Source organism: Emys orbicularis, chromosome 11, assembly GCF_028017835.1.
Source record: "Emys orbicularis isolate rEmyOrb1 chromosome 11, rEmyOrb1.hap1, whole genome shotgun sequence".
Lineage (NCBI taxonomy): Eukaryota > Metazoa > Chordata > Testudines > Emydidae > Emys > Emys orbicularis.
Window position 1 is genome coordinate 44,204,621 of NC_088693.1, and position 23,713 is coordinate 44,228,333.

Here is a 23,713-nt window from a genome sequence, read left to right on the forward strand (position 1 = left end):
AATAAACTAGTCCCCTCTGATGATTATGATCAGTCAAACACCATAAAGCATCAACAAGCTCACAAAAGCCCCATCACTTAAACACTCATTTCCCCAAACATCAGTGGTGAAAAAATGGTGTTTAACCTATACTTTTTATATTTATAATTAACTATTGTACAAATTGAGACAACTTTATAAAATAGTGTTACAGTATTAGTAGCTTGTGTAGACTAACATGTCAACAAAATTTTTTTCAGGGTTTCTGTGCTGAGGTTAGTAAGGAGTGCACCTGTACTCCGAACAGGAATTGTTTCATTGGGTCCCATATGTATTGTATCTAAGCAGCTTCTGTACTGCATCAAATGCACACAATTAAAAAGTAAATACACCTCTACCTCGCTATAACGCTGTCCTCGGGAGCCAAAAAATCTTACCGCGTTATAGGTGAAACCGCGTTATATCGAACTTGCTTTGATCTGCCGGAGTGTGCAGCCCCGCCCCACCGAGCACTGCTTTACCACGTTATATTCGAATTCGTGTTATATCGGCTCGCGTTATATCGGGGTAGAGGTGTATATATTTTTCTAACTGCCAGCCCTGGAAGCTCTGCCTGGAAGCTGAGTGTTAAGCTGGCCCTTTTCTTGTTCAGGTATCATCATCATTAATTATAACTTGTGTTCATGTACCTCCTTTTCCCAGATGCCATAGAGGCTGCTCTGTAGGTCTGAGAACCATCACACAAGGACGAGATGATAATTTTTGTGCAGTCTCGCCACACTGTGGAAACCTCCTTTAAGGGAGTATTTTGGGGGGCAGCTGGTTGTGGAGGAAGCCTGGGCTAGATGGCACCAATGGAGCCACAATGCTAGAGATTTGGGAGAGCGATAGAAGGAGCGGGAAGGGCTTGCGTGGAGTCACAGGGCCTCTGTATGCTGGCTCTGGTCTTCTGCAGAGTCTCCACTATGTATCTTAGCAAGTATCTGGGGAGTGTGGGAGAGAATCCTCTATTCATTCCACAGTGGAGCAATCCCCGCTCCTCTCTCCACCCCAATGGTATGATATAGGGAAAACCTCTCTGAATTTTTTTCTCCCTCTCTCTGGGTTGTCCCGTGGAAAGAGTAGTCTATCCTGTAGTGTACAATTATATTGATTCAAGCCATACCAACTCATTCTCCTTAGCTGTATTGGCTCTTTGGTGCTAATATCAATAATCATTTATTGTTATCTGAAGTAATCCCAATATGACTCAGAGTACACACAGGGAACTGCTGTATGGAGTAAGAAGTTGCAGTAATCACTTTTCTGAACGTACCCATGTTTCAAGAGGTTATTTTGTCACTACTGGAATTAAGAGGGGCATTAATTTGAAAATAATAATTAAAAATAATCCCCCAGCCTTTTAAGCCATTTTTTGTTTTGATTGTAGCAAGGCTAGTTCCCATGCTGGTTAATGAAAAATGTCTCCACCCAAACATCTCTGGAGCTCATGATTGAAATGCTTTAGCACTATACAACAGAAGTCCACAAAGCTGTTGCTCGGGGTACAGAATCCAGATCCATGATTATATACACTACTGAAGCTTATTTACTTCTGCTTCTGAATAGGGATCCAATGAAGGACTATATCTTATTTTTTATGGATGTGTAATTATTGAGAGGACTACATTTTTTGTAATATTTCAAGTCTCGTTTATTAATTGTACACAAGTTTCTATGGAAATGTTGGCCCAGATATGTACTTCAAATAAGTGTTTCACGTGGATAATTTTTCCTACGCTGCATCTCTTACCTTGTATGCACAGTTTTGCTGTATTAGAAATAGCATTTTACATCCTTATGTTTGTTTTGTTTGCAGACTGGTGAACAAATCCATGTTAATCTCCCATTGTCTCAGCAAGTTTCTAATGAGAGCAGGCTCTCTATGTCCGAATCTGTCTCTGAATTCTTTGATGCACAGGAAGTGCTTTTGTCGGCAAGCTCATCAGAAAATGAGGTAGGCCATGGCAGTGTGTCATGTGCTGTTTGTCAATAATCTTAATAACCATGGGATCAGATAGTATAAAACAACAATTACCGAATGAAACTTTGACCCTAATTAGGAAATGTTCTGTAGGTAGCAATGACAAGTAAACCTGAGACTCTTAAATGTTCCATGGAGAGCCACAGCAATTAGAATTATTGTGTAGAAGTGCAGTGTATTTGGTATATATCCTTGCTAGCCAATGTAAATCTCTATATAAGGGTAAGATGGAAGGGATCCATAATGTGTGTCTGTGGGTGGCCACTAATCTGGATGAAACCATCTGAATTTTAAAAAAAAATTATGCAAAGTCACTGTCTGTGACTGGTAGTATCTGGAAAACTGGGCAAGGGGGTTGTTCAAACTGCAAACTAAAGCAGACAGGAATAGTTCAGGCCACAGAATAATGCTGCCATCCCTAACTCTCCTGGGTTGTTCCAGATGTTTACATAGCGTTTGGAATGGTGTGCTGAGGATTTGCACTGCAGAATTCTCCCATGCTTGCGTGAGTGGCATGTGGAACTTCCTTTTATTTTTTCTTCTGTTTGTGCTATATAGTGTCTCTAAATCCCCTACTGTGGTTTTTGTGGATAATCATGTACTTTTAACTATGGCTTTTTAAAAGTGCTATTGTAGAATTTCTAAATGGAATCACTTCATCTTTCCAAATAGCATCCCTGTTGATAAAGTTTGCATCCACATTCTTTAAGCGCTACAACAATCCTCTTCTCTCCAGTCCCCTGTTGTTTCCTTGCCTGCTGTTAAGTTGCATTGCACTTGTACACCTTTTCAGGCTTCACTTTCCTAACCCTACACTACACCACACAAGGAAAAGTGATTTCACATTTCAGGGGAGAGAGCAACATCCTGTTGTTACATAGCCACTGCCTGATGTGAAAGGATTGGGAGCAAGTGGCAGATTTCTTGCCCTGAACACCCACACTCCCTAGGAGAGCAGTAGCGTCTTTGCAGGGTGCTGATTCCTCAGATTTCTCAAGACTACCAACTAGCTGAGAGAGTGAATTCCCCAACTGGATGTTTCCATAGTTGGTACCTTGAAATTAAAATAAAAAAACCAATAATTTCAATCCATTTAAAACATATAAAAACACTGTTGCCCCTTAGGATGCATAGACAAATAAGACCTTCAAATTGTTTTCTGAAACCAGCAGCTGCAGGTTCTACTTCAACCTCAGTCAGAGCATCTGCTGTGAGGAGCCTTAAATGTTAACATGACACAGACTAAAGCACCCCTGAAGAGAGACACAGGACACTTAAAACTCTTTTGTATTCTACTACCCACTGCCATATGTAAGGCTGGAAGTAGCTCAGAGTAAAAGCATCTTTTAATAAAAGAAGAAAATAGCTAGTTTCTCCACTGAAGGCAATTTGAGTGCCAGCTGAAATAACTTCATAGCTTCACAGTGGAGATCCCACAGCTCCACCAGGTGAAACATAGTCTAGGCTGCTGTCAGATTTAGCAAAGGGAACAAATCTCTAAAGATTGTAAGTATGCAAAGGCCTCCAGTGTTTTTGTTATTTATCTCAAGTGAGCTGCTGGGTGCTTAGCTCTTTGGAAAATCTGCCCTTAATTTAAAAAAAAAGACTCTTCTTTAACTGTATTATTGGACTTGCCATCAAAATAAATAGTTTATTTTAACCCCTTTTGGAGACAGGAAAAACCATAATTTTCTTCCTTACGCTGCCTAATCTCAAGGCCCTGGATTGCAGTAAGTGTTTTCAGTCCCCAAGGGCTAGAATCTATAACCTAAGCTGCTCACAGGAGGTTCCTCCAGAAACCATCCCCCAGCTAATGTAATTGTTTTCAGCACTTTGAGATCTACAGATGAAGAGCGCTATAAAAGAGCTAGGTTTTATTATTATTACAGTTATTGTTTTAAACTGAAAATCTTTTAATTTTATAATTAGAATAAACCTGTCCAAGGAGAACAAATTAATGTGCAATGCTTGGGAGCTTCCTGCTTCACTGAGCACCTTGCCTGTGCTGCTGTCACCTAATACTAAACCACCTTGTTGTTGTACTGCATCCATTGTGATGGTAGGCAGGAAAACCGATTCTTACATCGCTCACCCCAGTGAGGAGCTCTTTTAGTTAATATCTGCTGACCAATCTATACAGAGAGAGGCGAGGAACCAGGGAATGCCTGACAAAATCAGTTCATTTATTCAAGGGGAAAATATTAATGAAATAACAAAATAGCCAATTTTTCCCCCTTCTCTCATTTGCGTGTGCGCACATGCACACACACGCCCCCATGATTAATTTTGAGGAACAGAAAGTGACTGGGAGGATGCTTAAAAAGTATTTGTTCCTGTTCTACAATAAATACCATTCTGCATATGCTCTTGTCATAGAGCAGTATTAGGTATTTTACAAGTTCAGGCCTGGCCAGTTTATTTGGGTTTGGCAGTACCCAATAAGGGGCATCATGCCAGGGAAGAAGTTGGATCATTGGCTAATTGGAAGTGAGACCTACCCAGGAATGGTGGGAAGAGCCAGTCCCAAACCTCCCCTCTACCTCCCTTGCAAAGAACCTCTTCCCCCCTGTTCTTCTGCCCTACCTCTCTATTTCCTGGTGACAAGCCCTGTCCCCTAACTCATGGACGTAAGAAGCAGGAGGTAGATAGCTCTGAGTAGTGTGAGCAACTGTAGCGTGGGGGAGCTCCTGGCACAGAGCCCATAGCAGCTCCATCCCAATGGTCAGGCTGGTGGGAGAGGTCAGTTCTGTGTCGAATGGAATCTCTGCCTGGGCAGTGGGCACTTTCAGCACCTGTGCTAAGAGGGGGATGGCCTTTACTAGCAGGTAACCAGGGAGGACTTAGGAAGATGACTGGGGACAGGGAGTGGGAGAGAGAAAGAAGATGAGTTTCGTACATTCCCATCTTTTCTTAGAACATTACATTCATGTTAAGGGTTAAACTCCTCTCTTGTGTTGTGGCATTCTGCAGATGCCACAACTATATTGCAGACAAGTGGGTGATGCTGCTTTAACTTAAAAAAGTCAAGTTCTGCACTGGGCTGAGCCATGTGTGTTTATTGGGAAGAGGGGGTATGGAGCCTATTACTTCCAATTTCCCCCTGAAACAAGTGGACAGAATCTCTATTACAGCTGTTCAGGAGAACACCACGGGTAGGACCTGGCCTCTGTCCTGACTGTGCACCCAAGGGAATACGTGCTACTATCTAGAATATCTAGCATGGTTAGGCCCCCTGCTGAATAGCACATATGCTGTGTCTTGCACTGGCAGGATGGCTCTTTTATTAGCGACATGCTGGCACTTTCTATTCCCCCAGCCCATGAGTCAATGAGGGCAGGATTTCATAATTATCTAGTGTCAGTTTCTCTCTAGCACAACAGTCTTTTAAAATAGAGGAGATAAAATTTTAGTCTTCATGCGGCGGTTGGTGCGTAAGTTACAGTGTGCCATATGTGCTCAGATAAATTTGAGAAGCTAATTCCTTCCTTCCTTCCCACTTTCTCTCTGGAGCTAGCAATGTGGGGGATTACAAAGGAACACAGAACAGATGCTGATTTACTTCTCCTGTTTTATTCTTGACAAATCTGAATTACTGTTAGGATTTTTGGAGATATTAAAAAGTTAAGCATCATAAGGTATTTTGGGTGATGAAAAATGAGTGTCTTCTTAAATGACACTTAACAAATATGGGTCCAAAAAGAATGCTTCATATCCAAGAGCATAATTTTGTTTTGGTTAGCTTGCTGTATGCCACAGAATAATGTAATTACATTTTCTCTGTGTGTATTAAAGCTTTAAAAATATTGCTTGTTCAGTTTGGTAGGATTTTTTTAACCATTTCTCCCTTACCTTGGAGGGCCACGGGGGCAATATTAAAAATACCTTGACTAATTCTTTAAATTTTTTTAGTCTATTTAGAACACAGTAATGAAGCGATCTTGTACAATTGCCAAGTTTTCCCTCCAGCTTTTCGGCATTATTGGCTTACTCATGGCAGAGTGTGCCAATGTACTGTACCTTTCACCAGGAAAACTCTCAATTATTTGGCACAGGATGCTACAAGAACAATGTGACCAGGGTTCTCCATCTGGAGAATAGAATCTTTAATTCAATTTCTAGATCTATCAGGTGTACAATGTATTGTTACCATCTCCCTCTGGATCAGCTACATAGACCTGAACATATTTCAGCATATTTTAGAACATTTAAGCTTTGATTATCTTAAGTCACACTAATAATATATGTCTGACAATCATTATTTGCAGTTTTCATGCATTGTGTAGTATTTTGGAATTTTCAACTTTTTAGAAAAAGAAAATTTTGTTTGGAAAGGCCAACACAGAAGTTTTTAAAAAATAATTATTTGCAAAATAACCTAACACTGATACCAGCTGAATGGCAAACGCAGCTTCAAAATCAGGAATTACTGTTTATATAACTTTGCTGTTCCTTGAGCTGTGATTTATTTTATGTTCTACAGGATAGAAATATGCTAATTAAAGAGAGCTTATCAGGCAGGTTAAGCCTAAAATGTGGTATAAATAACTGTTTGTTAAAAAACCTAACCTCAGTAATAAAGAATGAGTGCGAGTGTGTGTGAGACAAGGTGGATGAGGTAATATCTTTTATTGGACCAACTTCTGTTTGTGAGAGAGACAAGCTTTTGAGCCACACAGAACTCTTCTTCAAAGTGTGTGTGTATGTGTATATGGAACTATACACTATGTGGTATGTGGTAATTCTACTTGCTGTGACACTGGATCAGCCTGTACACACAATACGATACATCTCAAGTGGCCTGGTCCAGAGAGCAAACCTTGATGCTCCTTTTCCATTTGACCTTTGAAAGCTGACTGGCTTTCTAATGTCTCCCTAATGGCACATGTCCTGAGCCCCCCATTGTTCAGCTAAATGTTTCAGTCCCCAGATTACAATGGCACTGGGTTCTACAGTACAGTGTACTAGACAGGAAAACTGAAAGCAGAAAATTAACCCCGGGGCTTGGTTACGTATAAAGTGGAAACTCAGCCATTCTGAAGCAGTATGGGAAAAGCTGTGCTGCATCACTGCTAAGTGATCCATCATGCAATTCCATTGTCTGCAGATAACAAACACTTTCCTGCCAAGCCAGCAAGGCATTTCATGAGTTAGCAGGTGGAAAGGAGGAGCTACTAGCCTCATATTTACAAGTGCATGCAGGGCACAGACATATTTCTACCCTGAACCATACTTTGATTATTGTTATGAAATGCTTTGAAATGCCTACTTGCAATATAAGTTAGGAAGATTGATTCTAATCTTTAAGGACCAGACAGCATTTTGTGATGCCTGCATGATAAACTAATGAGATTGTGAGACACGTTTTTTAGAATTGCATGTATAAAATTACATTTGCAGGTTTTTTTTGCATGCCCAATTACTGTGATTGCAAACTCCAGGTGAGATGTCTGTACCATGCATTCAGATATATATGTATGTGCCCAGTGTAGAGATCTAACTAGCTATTTGCATATGCAGTTACCACACTTGTGCACCCAGTCTTGCCCTGTATGACTGAATAGCTATGCATTTGAATGTATCATAATAGATATTATCGTACTATGTACAACTATACTGTGCTCTATTGCCAAGTACAGCTGTGTATTGTACTGAGCACTGCACTGCACAGCAGAAAAAATTGCTTCTATTTTATTTTTAAAAAATGCTCAAAACTAAATGAAATGTTATGTTTCAAGCCAAACAAAACATTTAGTTCAACCAGAATACATTTTTGGACTTTTCAATTCACCAAAAGCTTCAAAAAAATTTTGTTTTGAGTCTGCCCAGAAGTAATTTTTTTGTTTTTGGAACTGCCAGGAAACCAAAAAAATCAGTCATTCACATAGCTCTAATTATAACAGAAGTAAAGCATTTAGAATATATTAACTTGGCAGCATCCCTTTGTCACTACCATAGGCAGACTTCCTGCTTCAGTACAGTAGCAGTAAAACAGTCGTTTTGGGTTGTGCTATGACATTTAAGTGTGAGCAGGAAATACAACAGTCTCACAGCAGCAGCTTTGGTGACTTAAAATGGAAGGAAATAAAATAGGTCAAATTATTGTAAAAACTGGCTTGAACTCCTGATTTGAAATTCCTTCATCTGTTGGAGTGATGTTAGCAATAGGTCAGTTTAAAATGAGAGAAGTAATACTTGTGTTCATTTTTATTTTTCATTGTACAATACCTACCTGTGCAAAAAAACTCAGCAAATGTATTACATTTACTTACACACACACACACACACACACACACACACACACACACACACACACACACACACACACACACTAAGTGAACAGGTTGCTCCATAACCTGAAAGTCAACAGATTTAGACTCTGATGAATGAACAGGGAAAGCAAATTCCAGAGCTTGAAGGCTGTGTATTGCGAAAGCCGTATCTCCAATCCTGGTATTTAAAAATAAGGGCCTGTTAGCAAAAGAGTCCCAGCTGACCTCAGGTGTCGAGGTAGAACATAGGGAGAAAGACACGTCAGTAGATGAAGATGGACTGTATTAGCATTTTTGCTCTTTTATGGCCTGATCCAACTCCCGCTGAAGCTAAGGACTCCTGTTCTATGTAGGTGCTTATACCACACTTATCACTGTAGTATCTGAGCTCCTTCCACTACTGCATTAAGCAACGTGACTAACCTCTATTAAGTGTTGTTTGTTCTCTTATCCTCTACCTAGGGGGAGACTTCAACAGGAATGGGCGTGGACACACTAAGGGTGAACAAATTCTAAGAGTCATAAGTGAAATAAGTTTGAAGGTCTTTGTTTGGCTCCATAACACTTAATTAAGGAAAATTCAGTGAGCATAAAATTTCTCTTGGTGCTACTAGATGATTGGTTCTTTGCACATGCAAACCTGGTAGATCTAATTTTAGCTCTGCCAGGCTAAATGTGGTTCCTTTGAATGTTTGTTTTGCTTAATTTATTTGTGTTTTTATTGTATAATTGGTTTCCTGGATTTCATTTACTAATTTTAAAATTTTTCTTCTTTAGGCTTCTGATGATGAATCCTATATCAGTGATGTGAGTGATAACATATCTGAGGACAACACCAGTGTTGCAGACAACGTTTTCCGACAAAGTATACACCATACTTTTTAAAAACTTTAGAAAATTACATTTGTTTTCAGATCATGAGCCAAATTTACTGCTAGTGTAATCAGGAACAATTCAGCTGAAATCAATGAAATTGCACCTGCAATGCAATTCCACTGGTGAATTTGGTCCCATGAATGAATTTTGTTATGTTTTTAAAGGGGAGATTTCAATACAATAATATTTTCTTTCCCCCCCACCCAGTTCTTAATGGTGAGCTAGCAGGAGGTGCATTCAGGAATGGACGTCGGACTTGTCTCCCAGCTCCCTGTCCTGATACCAGTAATATCAATCTGTGGAATATTTTGAGAAATAATATTGGCAAAGATCTCTCCAAAGTCTCCATGCCAGTTGAGCTAAATGAACCTCTTAATACTTTACAACACCTTTGTGAAGAATTGGAATACAGTGAACTCCTGGACAAAGCTGCTGAAACTGATGATCCATACGAACGCATGGTAATAAATTTGGTACAGCACAACTTTGTGTATGCGAAAGCTTAGATTTTTCTCATCTTCCCCAAGGGCTCGTTTGTGAATCCTGCAGAGTGTTGCATTTTGTCATTCCCCTGGTTCATTGTATATGTGAGACTGCCAAGAGAAACTGCGAGACTTTTGGAACCGTAATTCCATCAGCATCCAGATGATGCTGATCTCATTAGAGGCGCCATCTTTCTGAGTTGTGGTGGGGGGCTCGACCCACGTTCCGCCCCAGGCCCTGCACCCACTCCGCCACTTTCCCTAAGCCCCCATCACAGTCCCGCCTCTTCTCAGCTGTGCCCCCGCCCCGCCCTGTTCCGCCCCCTTCCTCCAAGCACAGCCCACCCTTGCTTCTCCGCCTCCCACCCCAGTGCCTCCTGCACACTGCTGAACAACTGATCAGTGGTGGATGGGAGGCGCTGGGAAGGAGGGGAAGGAGCTGATCGGCAGCTCACACCGGCGGACAGGAGGCTATGGCGGGAGAGGATGGAGCTGATTGGAGGGGCTGCCGGTGGGTGCTGAGCACTCACTATTTTTTTTTAGTGGGTGCTCCAGCCCTGGAACACCCACGGCGTCAGCACCTATTCATCTGCAGTCTTTTGGCTTTCTGATTTCTGGATAAAAAGAGGCTGAAATGACAATCACTGGTTGAGGCTCAGTCCAATGAGGTAGTGAGAGAAAACACCTGAACTAGTTGATGGGGGTTGCCTGCTTCCTCTGTTTGAAAGCTTGTGTCTGCACAGGCGCCGTCTTCCTCCAGGCCCCGGGGGTGCTCAACACCCCCACTCCACCCCAGGCGTTGCCCCCACCGACTCCTTTGCCCCGAGCCCCCACCTGCTCCGCCCTAGGCGGCCGCCCACCTCTTCTTCCCCCTGCTCCATCCCTGCCCCGCCTCTTCCCGCCCAGTTCTACCCCTGAGTGCGACCCGTCCCCACTCCTCCTCCAGTGCCTCCTGCACACTGCGGAACAGCTCATCGCTGCGGGTGGGAGGCGCTGGGGAGGGGGGCGGTGCTGGCTGCCAGTGGTGCTAAGCACCCACTAATTTTTTTCCGTGGATGCTCTATCCCAGGGCTCCATGCTCTGCTCAAAGTCCCACATCTTTTCAGGGTGCAATTCCAGCTATTAGTTATGATATGATAACCCTGAATGATCTAGTACCTGGCTGGATTAGGCATTTCTCCCTACTCCAACCCCATTTCCTATCATTACAGTTCATCTAGGGATTGGTCTCAGCCCCTAGGATTGAATAAATGGGGATTGGTGGCCATAGGATTTCATTTAAAAGTCCTTGGCTATACAGTTTTCTTCCTTGGTTTATCAGTGTTTAGTGTGTACATCATTTGTATAAGATATTTTCCTGAGCTTGAGTGACAGCTAAGTAGTTTGCTGTTGTACAATAGGCAATGGTGATTATATGTTTGTCTTAGTTTGCTTGCCCATTGTGGACATCACTTACATTTATAGTCTATAGAGAGTGTCTATAAGTATTATTAAGTTTATACCTCACTGAAAGTCTCACTAATGACTGGGAAGCACATTGTGAATTTTGCAAATTAGTGAGTAAACACCCAAACACAATAAAAAGCTTGGGGATATTATATCTGCATACTTGTACATTTATTTAGTTAGTGTAGTTTCTTATTAAGGGTACCCACACACAAATGTTAACTGTGAGTGAAGGTTGTTAGACTGCATAGGCCACCAAGGCAAACTGTAAAAAGCAAGGAAATAAGCAGTGATGTCATTCAACACCCCATCCACACTTTCTTCATCGGTTCGCATTCTTGCCCTCAGCTACCTCTCATTCTTCAAGGTGCTAAAGATGATGGATCTGTGCCAGTGAGTGCTGCATCCTGCTTGGGGCTTGGGGGCAGAACTGGAGGAAAGGAGATTGCGACTGGGAGCCAGTGGGCAGGGGTAACGTAGGTGTGGGAGTGATGGGAGGCCGGGGAAGGGGAGAGACAGATTGGATGAAGAGTCAAGTAGGATTGGATGGGCTAGCAGCCTGGCGGGGCAGGATGAGACTGGAAGAGGCTAGGATAGGGAGTACAGATGCGGGAGACTGGGACTGACTGGGTAAGAGGACTGGGACTGGAATGAGAAGCCTGAAGAATGGAGGGTGGGATTGGTTAGGAGAAGAGAATGGGACTGGGACAGTGAGCCAGGGGGCAGGGGGAAGAGACATGACTAGGGCAGGGATAGGCTGGAAGGATAGGGCCAGAAGGGGTCATGCTTGGGGGAAATGGGCAGATTAGAGCACATTCCCCTCCTGAGTCTAGAATGGAACCCAAGATTCCTGAGTCCTCTGCTGTCAGCAAATATCCATGAAACCAACTGGGAAAGTGTCACATCGCCCTCTAGTGTGCTGGTCCATTCAGAGAATGACAACCAGTTGCGGCTATCATTTACTCAATTAGCTCAAGTGACAGAGTGTTCTGCGATGGATCTAAAGGTTCCAAACCTGCTGATGAATCATGTGGGTGTCGCTGTGATGCTACATGATGGAATTTCTGTTTTTGCGGTTTGTTTTTTTAAAAACCTAGGAAATTACACACAAAAAACCTATGATGAAAGAACATTAAGATTGCAAAGTCATGCCCAAGTTAGGAAATAACAAAATTAAGGTTGTCTATCCTCTTGGACACAAGGGGTGAATTGTGGGAAGGCATTGGAGGCCTTTCAGCACACAGGTGATTTAGCCTGAGACCTTACTACAAAGTGGGAGGGTTATCAGCCCAAGTGAAAGAAGCATCCAGGTTCTAGGCTATGCCCCTATTGGGACACCTATCCTGGGTTTAAAGCACAACTAAACTTGGGTGAGAGGGTTTTGTGTGTGGCCAGGAGGTGGATTAGGATCAAAGCCTTCACTGTACACTGAATAAGGCAGGGATCCTGAGGAAAAAAAATAGTATGTGATCATGTAATTAAAGACTATATCATAACACATGCATACAAGAAAGCCAAATTAAAGATGCACAGTTCATGATAAACAAAGTGGCTTGGTCTGAGAATGAACACCATCAGGTAGAAGGTGTCATCTCAGAAGAAAGTTAACAGAAGATGATGATGGCCATAAAGGAAAACAAATAGTGTCACAGAAACAAAAATCCAATTCTTATTGGTCTCCATTGGAATTCTGATCTTATACTTATATATTCAGGAGGAGGGATAGCTCAGTAGTTTGAGCATTGGCCTGCCAAACCCAGGCACAAATGGGAAGGGCAGTCCTGGACCAATTGCAACTCCCCAATCCTGCACCATCTGGCCCTAGCCTAAGTTACTGCTGCTGAGCAATAGCTCTATTTTAGGCCACTGGTATAAGGTCCCTCAGGGTATGTCTGTACTTTGCAATAAAACACTTATAGCTGGCCCATGTCAGCTGACTCTGGCTCACAGGGCTCGGGCTGTGGGGCTATAAAATTGCGGTATACCTGTTCAGACTCAGGGACTCTCCTGCATTGCAGGGTCCCAGAGCCCAGGCTCCAACCCGAGCCCTAACGTCTACACTGCAGTTTTATAGCCTTGCAACCTGAGCCCTGCCAACACAAGTCAGCTGACATGGGCCCAGGGGCGGCTCTATGTTTTTTGCCGCCCCAAGCACGGCAGTCAGGTGGCCTTTGGTGGCACGCCTGCGGGAGGTCCACTGCTCACGCGGATTCGGCGGCATGTCTGTGGGTGATCTGCCGGTCCCGCGGCTTTGGCGTGCCCGCCGCTGAATTGCTGCCGAAGCCGCGGGACCGGCGGACCTCCCGCAGGCATGCTGCCGAAGGCTGCCTGACTGCCGCCCTCACAGTGACTGGCAGGCCACCCCCCGCAGCTTGCCGCCCCAGGCATGCGCTTGCTGCGCTGGTGCCTGGAGCCGCCCCTGCACGGGCCAGCGGCAGGTGTTTTATTTCAGTGTAGACATACCCTTAGAGACTCCATGCCAGTAGAGAACAAGGCATACTTTGCTGCATCCCTGAGATGCCCCTTCCTCTCTCTACACTGGGGTGGGGGGGACATCTGGTGAAGGAGGCAGCTCCACCACCTCTGCCAGCTTTATGCCAGCGGAGAGTGAGAGGAATTCTCTTCTAGTCAGTTATGGCTAAAATACGACCATTTGGAGACAAAATTTAATCTGAATTTAAAGGAAGAAACAAAGGGATCAGTACAACTTCAACTGTGAAGTCATCATTACCAATGCCTCTATAATGGCACTTCAAAGCAAATAGTAAATGTTCTGTAGTATATTTTGTAAACGTAATACATTCTTAATATTGTGAGACTTCAGCTAATACAAACTCTGCCATTAAATCTCTGCTGAGGAATGGTGAAAGATCATCAATTTTTGTTTGTGAATTATGGGCTGTGTAGATCCTATTGTATTGTTTTATGTTTTCTGTGTGCCCACAGGCTATGGTGATGTGCAGCCCAAAGGTTTGTGTATTATTCAGATACATAAATAACCAGATGCTGCAGGCTTTCCTTTCCATTAATTACTTTGCAGGACATTGATAAGTTTTCTATTACTATGTAGCCCTTCAAATAGTGAATGAATAAAGGGGCAATTAAGTGTTTTTAAATGATAAATGTATTCACACTGCTGCCCACACAATTGACAATGATGAGGGAGCACACTGAGGAATCTTTAGCTGTTTTTCTGTGTTTTAACAGGTTCTCATAGCTGCCTTTGCAGCTTCAGGGTATGCCTCCACTTACTACAGAGCAGGAAGCAAGCCATTCAATCCAGTGCTTGGTGAGACTTATGAATGTATTAGGGAAGACAAAGGATTCCGATTTTTCTCAGAGCAGGTAAAACCTGTTTCTATGTAAATCTTCATTTCTTTGGACAGCAGAGTGACTTTAATTTTTCTTTATAGTTAAGATCTTGTATTCCCACTAGAGCAAAGAGAGTTTGAAGTGAAAGTTATTAAATCCAGAAAAAAATGTATAATAAACTAAAATGATTTATATAAAATATATCCTTTAATGTAGGAGGCAGTAAAAATAAAGTGTACTTCATGTTAAACATGCTGAAGCTTTTTTTGTTTGTTTTATTGTAATATACATAACTGAATAGTTTTTAGCTTGAGGTACCTGTCAGTTACACTGATTTTTAAAAATTAAAGACTTCTTTTGTGTTAAACAACTCCTCGCCACCGTAATTTTTTTTTTCAGGTTAGCCACCATCCACCCATTTCTGCCTGTCACTGTGAATCAAAGAATTTTGTGTTTTGGCAAGGTATATATTTTAATTCAAAAGCCTAAAGATAAAGTTTTTAATCAAATAAAAAGTTTATGATCTCAAAATTATTATAATTAGGGATGTAGCTCTCTGGAATTTATTTAATAGATTAGTTTAGTATAGTTATTATATTAAGTTATTTCTGGCTGTTGCTTTAAAGTGTTTCAATTTTAAACTGTAAGGAATGAGCCGATGCAGTATTTTATCATCCATGCCAGAGTGACTTGCATTATGTTTATTTGTTCTGCTGTCTTTATTTAAAAGCTTTATACAGAACACACTGTTATCTGTTAGGAGACAAGGGATACATTAGTCTCTCTGATATAAGGTTGTCCCTCCGGAATAACCTTTTTTCTGTCTTCAAAGCAGGTTAATGTTCTGTTCAAAAGATCATCTGTATGCCATTTAGTGGCATAGATCTCTGAAAGTATAATATTTTGGTCTTTTGTAATTTTCTAATATTTCACTCTATCATTTAGATATCAGATGGAAAAATAAGTTCTGGGGGAAATCAATGGAAATCCTGCCAATTGGAACACTGAATGTGACTTTTCCAAAGTAAGTTACTGTCTTGTTTCCTTTGGCTATGTTTTTTTGTTTGTTTTTTAAATCTAGGAAGATGCTCTTCTTTCTGAGGGCTGGATGGATTGTGGTGGGGGAGTAGAGATCCCACATGATTAGCAGCTGACAGGATGTGAGCTCCCTGCTCCGATCTCCCATTACAGGATGAGGTACTGAAGCATTGCTGGAGCCTGAAGGCTCAGTCAGGCGCTTGGAGGGAAAACCAGGGAACTCTCTAAAAGCATCTCACTGGTAGAGGAGAATAGGTGCATGTGAGGAGGCACTAACTCCATACCCAGTCGTTGGAATGCTGGGCTGCCCAGAGCAAATCTGTTCAACACTGTCAGCAGTAGGGTTCTCAAGGGTGCTAATGCTGGGCTCATCTGAACCAGGATTAACACAACGGGGAAATGTTTCAAAATCTTCTGTTGTGTAGACAGGGCCATATGGCTTCCTTCAAATGTAGCCCTCAGGGAGGGGAGAGAGGATTTGGTCACAGAGGTAGAGCGGTGTGTGGCCTCCCAAACCCTCAAAGCCTGGGAATCTGCAGATCTTAGATCTCAGGTGCACTCCGCCCTTTGGCAGTACAGCTTCCGCAGGGAATCTTTCTTACATTTTCCTCCATCTTGTCACAAAGTTGAAGCTAATACCATAAGAACAACATTGCATTCTGCATATATCTATTGGCCTGGCTATCTGACAGGTTCAGAGGGGAGCATGCCATGTATAGCATCGGCTCTCTGGCTCTATTTCTCCCCACTCCCCAGGACTGGGGAAGCTCTGACTGCATGGAGTTGCCAGGGGACAATATGCCACTGAGTTACTGCTCCCCACTTCCTTTCTATTCATTCTATTTCAGACCTATTTTACTTTTATTAGTTCCCATTGCTTCTGAGAGAAATACATGATAACCGGGACCCCAGTCCACCACAGCATTGTAGATCATGTTGAACTTTGTCTAATCCTACTGAAGTCGCTGATCAGGGCCAAAGTGTTCAGCACTACTGGGATTGAGACTTTAATACAGGACTTTAGTGGTTCATAGGGCCTCTCGTGGGCCTCTATAATGGGGTGAATTTCACCCATATAGAATAATTTAGGATTAATGATGGGGAATAATAGTTACTATGGAAGCCACACTTTTAATGAGCCAGACTACTGATTCAAACATTTTTGAGGGATTTCATTATTTTGTATATGTGATTATGTGGCTGGATTTCACTTTTTGTCAGCAATATTGAAATTTAATTTACATTACCAGTTATATACTAACTTTATTCCCAGGTATGGAGATTACTACGTGTGGAACAAAGTCACCACCTGCATACACAACATCCTTAGTGGAAGGAGGTGGATAGAGCATTATGGAGAAATAACGATCAGAAACACAAAAAGCAGTGTTTGTATTTGTAAGCTCACATTTGTCAAGGTAATTTATGATTTGTCATGCAATGGTAATATATGACAAAAAGTAAGCAGAACTATTTTCTTAGCCTAGACCTGGCTACAGTTTTCTCAGTCTTCTGCTGTTCCCCTAAATTCCTTCTTCCCTGTTCTGTATCATCACCACTATCTTATCAGGTAAGAAGCCCAATAACAAAACTCCATCTAAGTTTTGATCTGAGATGTCTGCCAGTGTTAACATGTCTCTGTTATTGCTGGACCAGCCCATTTGATGTCAGTTTGTTTCTGTGCCCATTTGATGTCAGCAGCACTGACAATAAATTACTGTTTTTTAATTTTAAAATGCAGATGGCCAAATTCTGTTCTATTAAGCCAGTAAAAACCAGGAGGAACTCTGTCCTTCAGAACAGTTACTCTGGATTTAGACTTGTCTAACCATGATCAGAATTTGGTCCTAAGTTTCTTATCTATTTAGAATAATGGTGTTCTGCTTCATTGTATTTATATATCCTGGTGATAGTTCTGTATAAAAACAGTAATATGGATCTGCTAGAGCTGAATTTTTTTGTAAAAACAATTAAAATAATGAGTTTATCATCACTGGTGTTGCTACATACACTTCAATGTCAAAAGGCCCACCTCAGTTGCTGCAGTGATGCATTATAGCTTGTCTCAGGTGAAGACGTAGTGCTTCGGAACCGGACTGTTTTAAGGTAAAAGGGAAGGGAATAGAGATGCCTGAGAAAAGGAAGACATAGAAGAGAATGAGAGAAAGCAAATACAGGGTGCTGTGGGATGAAAGTAGCTCCCCTCCAGGATCTGGGCAAAGAATTCTCCAATCTTTAGAGTGGCAGTGTCAGCAGCTTAGGCATCTGGGAAGAGAAAAAATATACATCTGATTTTTTAACTTTAAGGAGGGGGGTCTGTTTCTACTACAGAATGGTGTAGGAATCTGACTGGTGAAGAGGCTATATATTACCAGTGTGCACAGATAATTAAATGAGCTTGAACCCCAGACTGCTATTTTCATCAGAAAATACTGCTATGTTCAGTAAACATATACATGTCAACGCACCCAGTATTCCAATTTTCTTCGTTTTAAATTGCAACCATTATGGGGATTGGCAGTAGATTGAGGTGGGACAAAAGAGAACTTTGATGCAGAATCTGGAACCACCCATCAGTGGCAGATAAGAAGCATTTGCAATATGTATAGATTCTTATGCAGAAACATTCTGTTATGTTATTACTTAATCCTTCCTGGAGTGCTGGAAACTGGACTAGATGACCTATTGAGGTCCCTTCTAGTCCTACACTTCTATGATTCTATGATTCTGTTGTTTTCCTATCTATAAAATATTGTGAACCAAACATTTTTCATTGTAATCCACTTGTATACCTGAACATATACAAGGAAACTTTTCCCTAGTTAGTTTTAGAGATGGACACAATGGCTCAGCATATTATGTTGTTCCAGAATGTTCCAGGCTGCCATTTTCTGTTTTGTGTTTTAATGTAAGTAATATTCAGTTGGACTAAATTCTAATTCCTGAAGTGTCAACAATGTGCCTGGTGCTGTAAAAAGATACCTAATGATGGAGTCACAGCCCATTAAGACTTTATAATCTAAACAGGGTAGACATCTGCTAGGCAAACTAATTCTGTATAGATTTGCTGAGATAATTTTTGTAGCAGAATTGCAAAGATGTCACATCCTTATGCATGTCTTCAATTTCAAGAAATTAATAGCCTCTAATTTTTCTTTGTTGGGGATCTGGCTGCAGTTGACTTTTACATGTCGCAATATTTAGAAGTATGTAGTGGGATATTGTGATATACAGTGTGACAAGGAAATCAACTTTGTTCACTTTCTTCACTTTGGTACATTTTCAGGTGAATTATTGGAATTCAAATGTAAATGAAGTCCAAGGGGTTGTCATGGACCAAGAAGGAAAGGTGGTGCATCGCCTCTTTGGAAAGTGGCATGAAGGGTTATACTGTGGGGTTGCACCTTCAGCAAAATGTATATGGAGGCCAGGTAAGAAAATTCTGGTCAACTGAAATCCTTCAGGTGGCTTTAGTCTCACTAAAAGCTGCTGTTAGCTACCCATTTTAAATACAAATTGAGAAACAAAATATACAGCTAGATAAATAACGAGGAATTGGCACAGCAGCTATCGGTATCTTTTATTATTGAATGTAAAAGTATCTAAAAAGTGTGTGTGCTCCATCTCATGAGTCATTTTTTAGATTTCGCTCCAAATCTGAGGCTAAAATTTGGTCATAGGTATTTAGCATGTTGGGAACATAATCTGAGGAAATAAAGGAAATAATTGGATTTTGGAGTAAGGAAAATGTAAATGTTAGCCTTATCCTCCTCTCATACTTGTGCAGATCAGGGTATCTCCATTGGATTAAACAGAATTACATTGGTGTAAAACCAGTATAAGTGAAAGGAGAAACAGGTTGGTTGTGTCAATCCCTTATTGCCCTAATGGTCTGGTTTTCAAATATAGTGAGCACTTGCAGTTCCCATTGACTTATGTTTCTTAAAAATTGCTTACTTACTTAAAGAGACAATGTGGGTTCAAACCACCATTACCATGCACCTCCTTACTCTAGAGCAAAGTGGGTGTGTAGCCGTGCCTTTGGGGGTCACAACTGAGAATACCAAATTCAGGACAAACTGCTGAGAAATAGGGCAGATACACCCCAAAACTGCTGGTTATTTTCCCTTAAGATATACCAAACCAGCAATAAAAGTAAACTTCTGTTTCACCACACTGGCTAACAAGAAGTCAAAACAGCAGTTTCCTTAGGCATTCCAGTCCTTGTATCACCACCAAAAACACTAGACTTAATGCTGAGTGGTTCCTTGCAACCAGTTTCATCAAATGAAAGGTTCTTCCAATCCCAAAGGACCAGCCACACACCCTAGTCAATATATAACTCAGATCTTACCCAATAAACACGCTGATTTTAGTATCTAAAATCTAAAGGTTTATTCATAAAAAGAAAGAAAGGTGAGAGTTAAAATTGGTTAAAGGAATCAAATACGTATAGTAATTGCAAAATTCTTGGTTCAGGCTTGTAGCGGTGATGGAATAAACTGCTGGCTTAATTAAAGTCTCTGGTTGCTTCCAAATCATTGGAAGGACCTCTGTCCCTTGGTTAGAATGCTCCCATTAGTATAAGTTCATAGTTCAGAGGTTTGAGCAGGAAAGAGGCTGGAGCAGGAAAGAGGCAAAATGGAGATGTTTCCAGGGCCTTTTATAGCTTCTGCCATGTGGAGGGAAATCCATTGTTTCAAACGAGGAATGGTGTCCCTAGCCTCTATTTGTCAGAGGGTAGAGATGGATGGCAGGAGAGAGATCACTTGATCATTACCTGTTAGGTTCACTCCCTCTGAGGCACCTGGCATTGGCCACTGTTGGCAGACAGCATACTGGGCTGGATGGATCTTTGGTCTGACCCAGTATGGCCATTCTTATGTTCTTAACAAAGCCCTTAGCACATCTAGTGGAAAATTGGATAAAAGGTGGAGTTTGGAGTCACTTGGGCAAGTCACATGTGCCTGCATAATTTCGCTTAGTCATAGCAGGAAAGTCCATTGAGTATAGATAGGTATCTCCCATGGTCCATTGTGAGTTAAGTGTTCCTTGTTGAGCCACTTAATTTGAATAGTCCCTTCAAGATGTGCAAGCTAAATACCTTGTGGGTGTTACCCCAGGACCAAAAATATGAGAAATCCAGGTATAGAGCCAATACGCATAACTTGAAATACAAAAATGATACATGCATAAAGATAGCATAATCATTTCAGCGAATCATAACCTTTCCATAGGCATCTTAAATGCCACATTTTGTACAAGATTTGTTGCAATTATATAAGAGTGATGGCAGCAATGATCTACATGGTCATCTTTTATCAGAGAACATCACAGGGTATGTAACAGTCCCTGTTCTAATTTGATGGCATTTTACACCCACTTTGCACTGGTGGAGAGGAGATATAGGGAAATGGTGAATCACGCCCTATGAACCTGTTTAGGTACCAACATTTGGAGGGAGACCCAATACATTTGCTTTTGTGGAGACTGGTTTATTTTTAACTTGAAAGAAGAAATATTTCAGATATTTCCTAAAAGCAAAGAAAGATTTTAAAAGTCTTGATCTGTTATGTAAATAACTCTACTGTGTAATAAGGTACCATTAATATTAAATGAAAGATATTTTACCTAGAAAATAATATTTGATACATTTTAAAATTATATCAAATAAAGGAATTAGAATGTATAAATATTTTATTGGCTGTTATAGCTTTATAAATTCATTGGGCTCTATGTATGTGTTTATAAAAATAGTAAAATAAGCATTTTCTTTCTCAAATATGTTTATACAGGCTCCATGCCAACCCACTATGAACGTTATTATGGCTTTACAAGGTTTGCTATTGAACTCAATGAGTTAGATCCTGTATTGAAAGATATTCTTCCAACAACAGATGCACGATTCAGGCCAGATCAGAGGCAAGAAAGCTCATTTATATGTTTAATATTTATGATTGTTTTATGGCAGAGTTTGAACCCCAGCATTGAATTTTGCCCAGATCTGCACTATAATATGTGCTATGCCTTAGATTCTGCTAGAAAAGAAAATATTAAATATTACGGTAAGCCAAAATCTTGGCTTATCCAGCTCAGGAAAGGGAAACATAGAGATCCTGGTGCTATGGGAATTCTTCTGGCAGAGGCAGAATTCCAGAAATTTCCAGCAAATACATGCTCTGGCATGTCCTTTCCTACTCCCATGAACAGAAGCAACGTTTGCCCATTGGTAGTACTTGCTGTTGGCAGTATCATATGATAGCTGGAGAGATGCACATGCCTTTCTATAGCTCATGCATGTGTAGATGGTGAGCCAGCATATCAGCGATTCTTGTTTCTTAGCATTCTCTTGCATGCTAGGGAAGGATCCTATCCTGTTGTTTGTGCAGAGAGTAGGAGGCTTGCTCTGAGGAGCTGAAAACGTAAACAAGACTAAGAAATTATATTTCAGACTCCGAAGTATAAATTAAATAATTTTACTATTTCTTTTTTAATGGGCTCTGGCCTTAAAGCAGGTGCATAGAACTCAGTAGCTCTTTTCAAGGACAAAGAGCTTTTCAAGGCTGCTGGCCTTGTTTTCTGGGACGAATGTTTTTCTGGCAATGTTGTTACAGAATATGCTTTTACAGAAGATGAGATTGTATATTTACTAAAAGATCCATTGTTATCTGTATAGACTTTTGGAAGAAGGAAATGTAGAAGCAGCAGCCACAGAAAAGCAAAGAATAGAGGAACTCCAGAGAAGTAGAAGGCGGAACATGGAGGAGAACAACATTGAATACAAACCAAAATTTTTTAAGTGAGTAAAGTGATTTCAGTAATAAGTCTATAATTTGTTTTCTGTGCAGCCTCAACATAAGAGGACAACGCAGAGGGCATCTGCCTCTTAAATAGGCAGGCCCAGAGTAGTGTAATAAAGAAGTGAAAAGATGGAAACAATCCAGTTTCAAGAAATATTTTCAGAGTGCTGACTCCTGTCTGAGGCAATTTTAACATATTTTTAAATGAATTGAATACTGACTAACCAAACTAGGAAGCCAACGTTCCCTGTTAGTCCACAAGAGAAGTAAAACGTGGGCAATAGCCTTACAAATTTTCTTCATATCACCCTGCCAATGTGCCTCAAGCTTAATAGTGGAGAAGGAAATTCCAAAGGGAATGTGTCAACTCATTTTTGTCCTAAATTTAGCTGTGTATTTAAAAAAAAAAAAAAAAAAAGTGGTGGTGGAAAGAAGGTTTAAAATGACTTGAACAGAATTTTTAAGGTAGTTTTTCAAATTGTAATTACTCTGGTTTTTGTTTTGTTTTTGTGGGGAAAGGTAGTGTGGTTTTTTTGTTTGTTTTAATTAAAACATTCCCTTAACTGGTGAAACTGATTGGCATAATTTTATTGTAGAAAATGAGTAAAATGCAGAAAGGAAACAAACAGCATAAATGGTGGAAGTAAATTAGGCTCCCAGCTTGCAATCTGGTCTACATAGTTGGACCCATACACACATGCAGAGTCCATTGAAGTCAATAGGGCTTCACATGGGTGCAGGGTTGTATGAATCAGATGGTAGAATTGGATCCTTAGAAGTTCTAAAATGCCTTCACTTTTAACACCGGTTATGAAATTGTTTTATTTTTAAATCTCTGATGTTTATGCTGTATCCTTTTAAAATAGTAAATCAAACCTTTATTAAGACCATTTTCATCTGGGTTTGTTTTGTCTTTTTTTTTTTTTTGCTTTTGCAGAAAAGTTATCGATGCCAATCAAAGAGAGAGCTGGGTTTCTAATGACACCTATTGGGAACTGCGAAAGGATCCTGGCTTTAGTAAAGTAGAAACTCCCATACTCTGGTAAACTGAGAATGTAGATCTAGTAAACATATCACTCTCTGAAGAAAAAAATAATAACTATGCACAATATGTTTCTTATAGCTAAGTGTGGTTTGTGGGTCTACAGAAAACCTACCATTCGCTTTTATATTCATCTTTATAATGGACTTTCGAAAGTGCATTAGACCCAGGTCCCTGACCACTTTTGGATCCTTTTTATTTTGCAGCAGCCATTTAAAAATAACCTTCAAAGTTTCATGTATTAAAAATGCAAAACAAAGGAAGCAGATTCATTATCCAAAGTTGCTCGGAAGAGGTTGTAATACATAAAACTGCAACTGGTGCTTAAAACAGACATTGAGAGTAACAACAAACAAACAAAATGAAAGAAAAAAAAACATTTTGTTTTAACTTATTTTGTTAGACTGTTGTAATAGAAGAGTTTTTATCATTTCCAGCTTGAGGCT

The 23,713-nt window shown here is 40.8% G+C and overlaps 1 protein-coding gene across 4 annotated transcripts in view; it reads left to right on the top strand.

The window, feature by feature from the left end:
- OSBPL6 (oxysterol binding protein like 6) overlaps window positions 1-23,271 on the top strand; it is a 95,433-nt gene extending 72,162 nt beyond the window's left edge. For all 4 annotated transcript variants that reach the window (XM_065413172.1, XM_065413173.1, XM_065413175.1 and 1 more), the window contains 11 exons: window positions 1,838-1,975; window positions 9,049-9,136; window positions 9,355-9,608; window positions 14,283-14,420; window positions 14,787-14,850; window positions 15,333-15,411; window positions 16,699-16,843; window positions 18,712-18,856; window positions 21,221-21,347; window positions 22,102-22,224; window positions 23,163-23,271. In XM_065413172.1, coding sequence (XP_065269244.1) covers window positions 1,838-1,975; window positions 9,049-9,136; window positions 9,355-9,608; window positions 14,283-14,420; window positions 14,787-14,850; window positions 15,333-15,411; window positions 16,699-16,843; window positions 18,712-18,856; window positions 21,221-21,347; window positions 22,102-22,224; window positions 23,163-23,271 — 1,410 coding nt within the window. The remainder of the gene's footprint in view (window positions 1-1,837; window positions 1,976-9,048; window positions 9,137-9,354; window positions 9,609-14,282; window positions 14,421-14,786; window positions 14,851-15,332; window positions 15,412-16,698; window positions 16,844-18,711; window positions 18,857-21,220; window positions 21,348-22,101; window positions 22,225-23,162) is intronic.
- The last annotated feature ends 442 nt before the right edge of the window (window positions 23,272-23,713 follow it).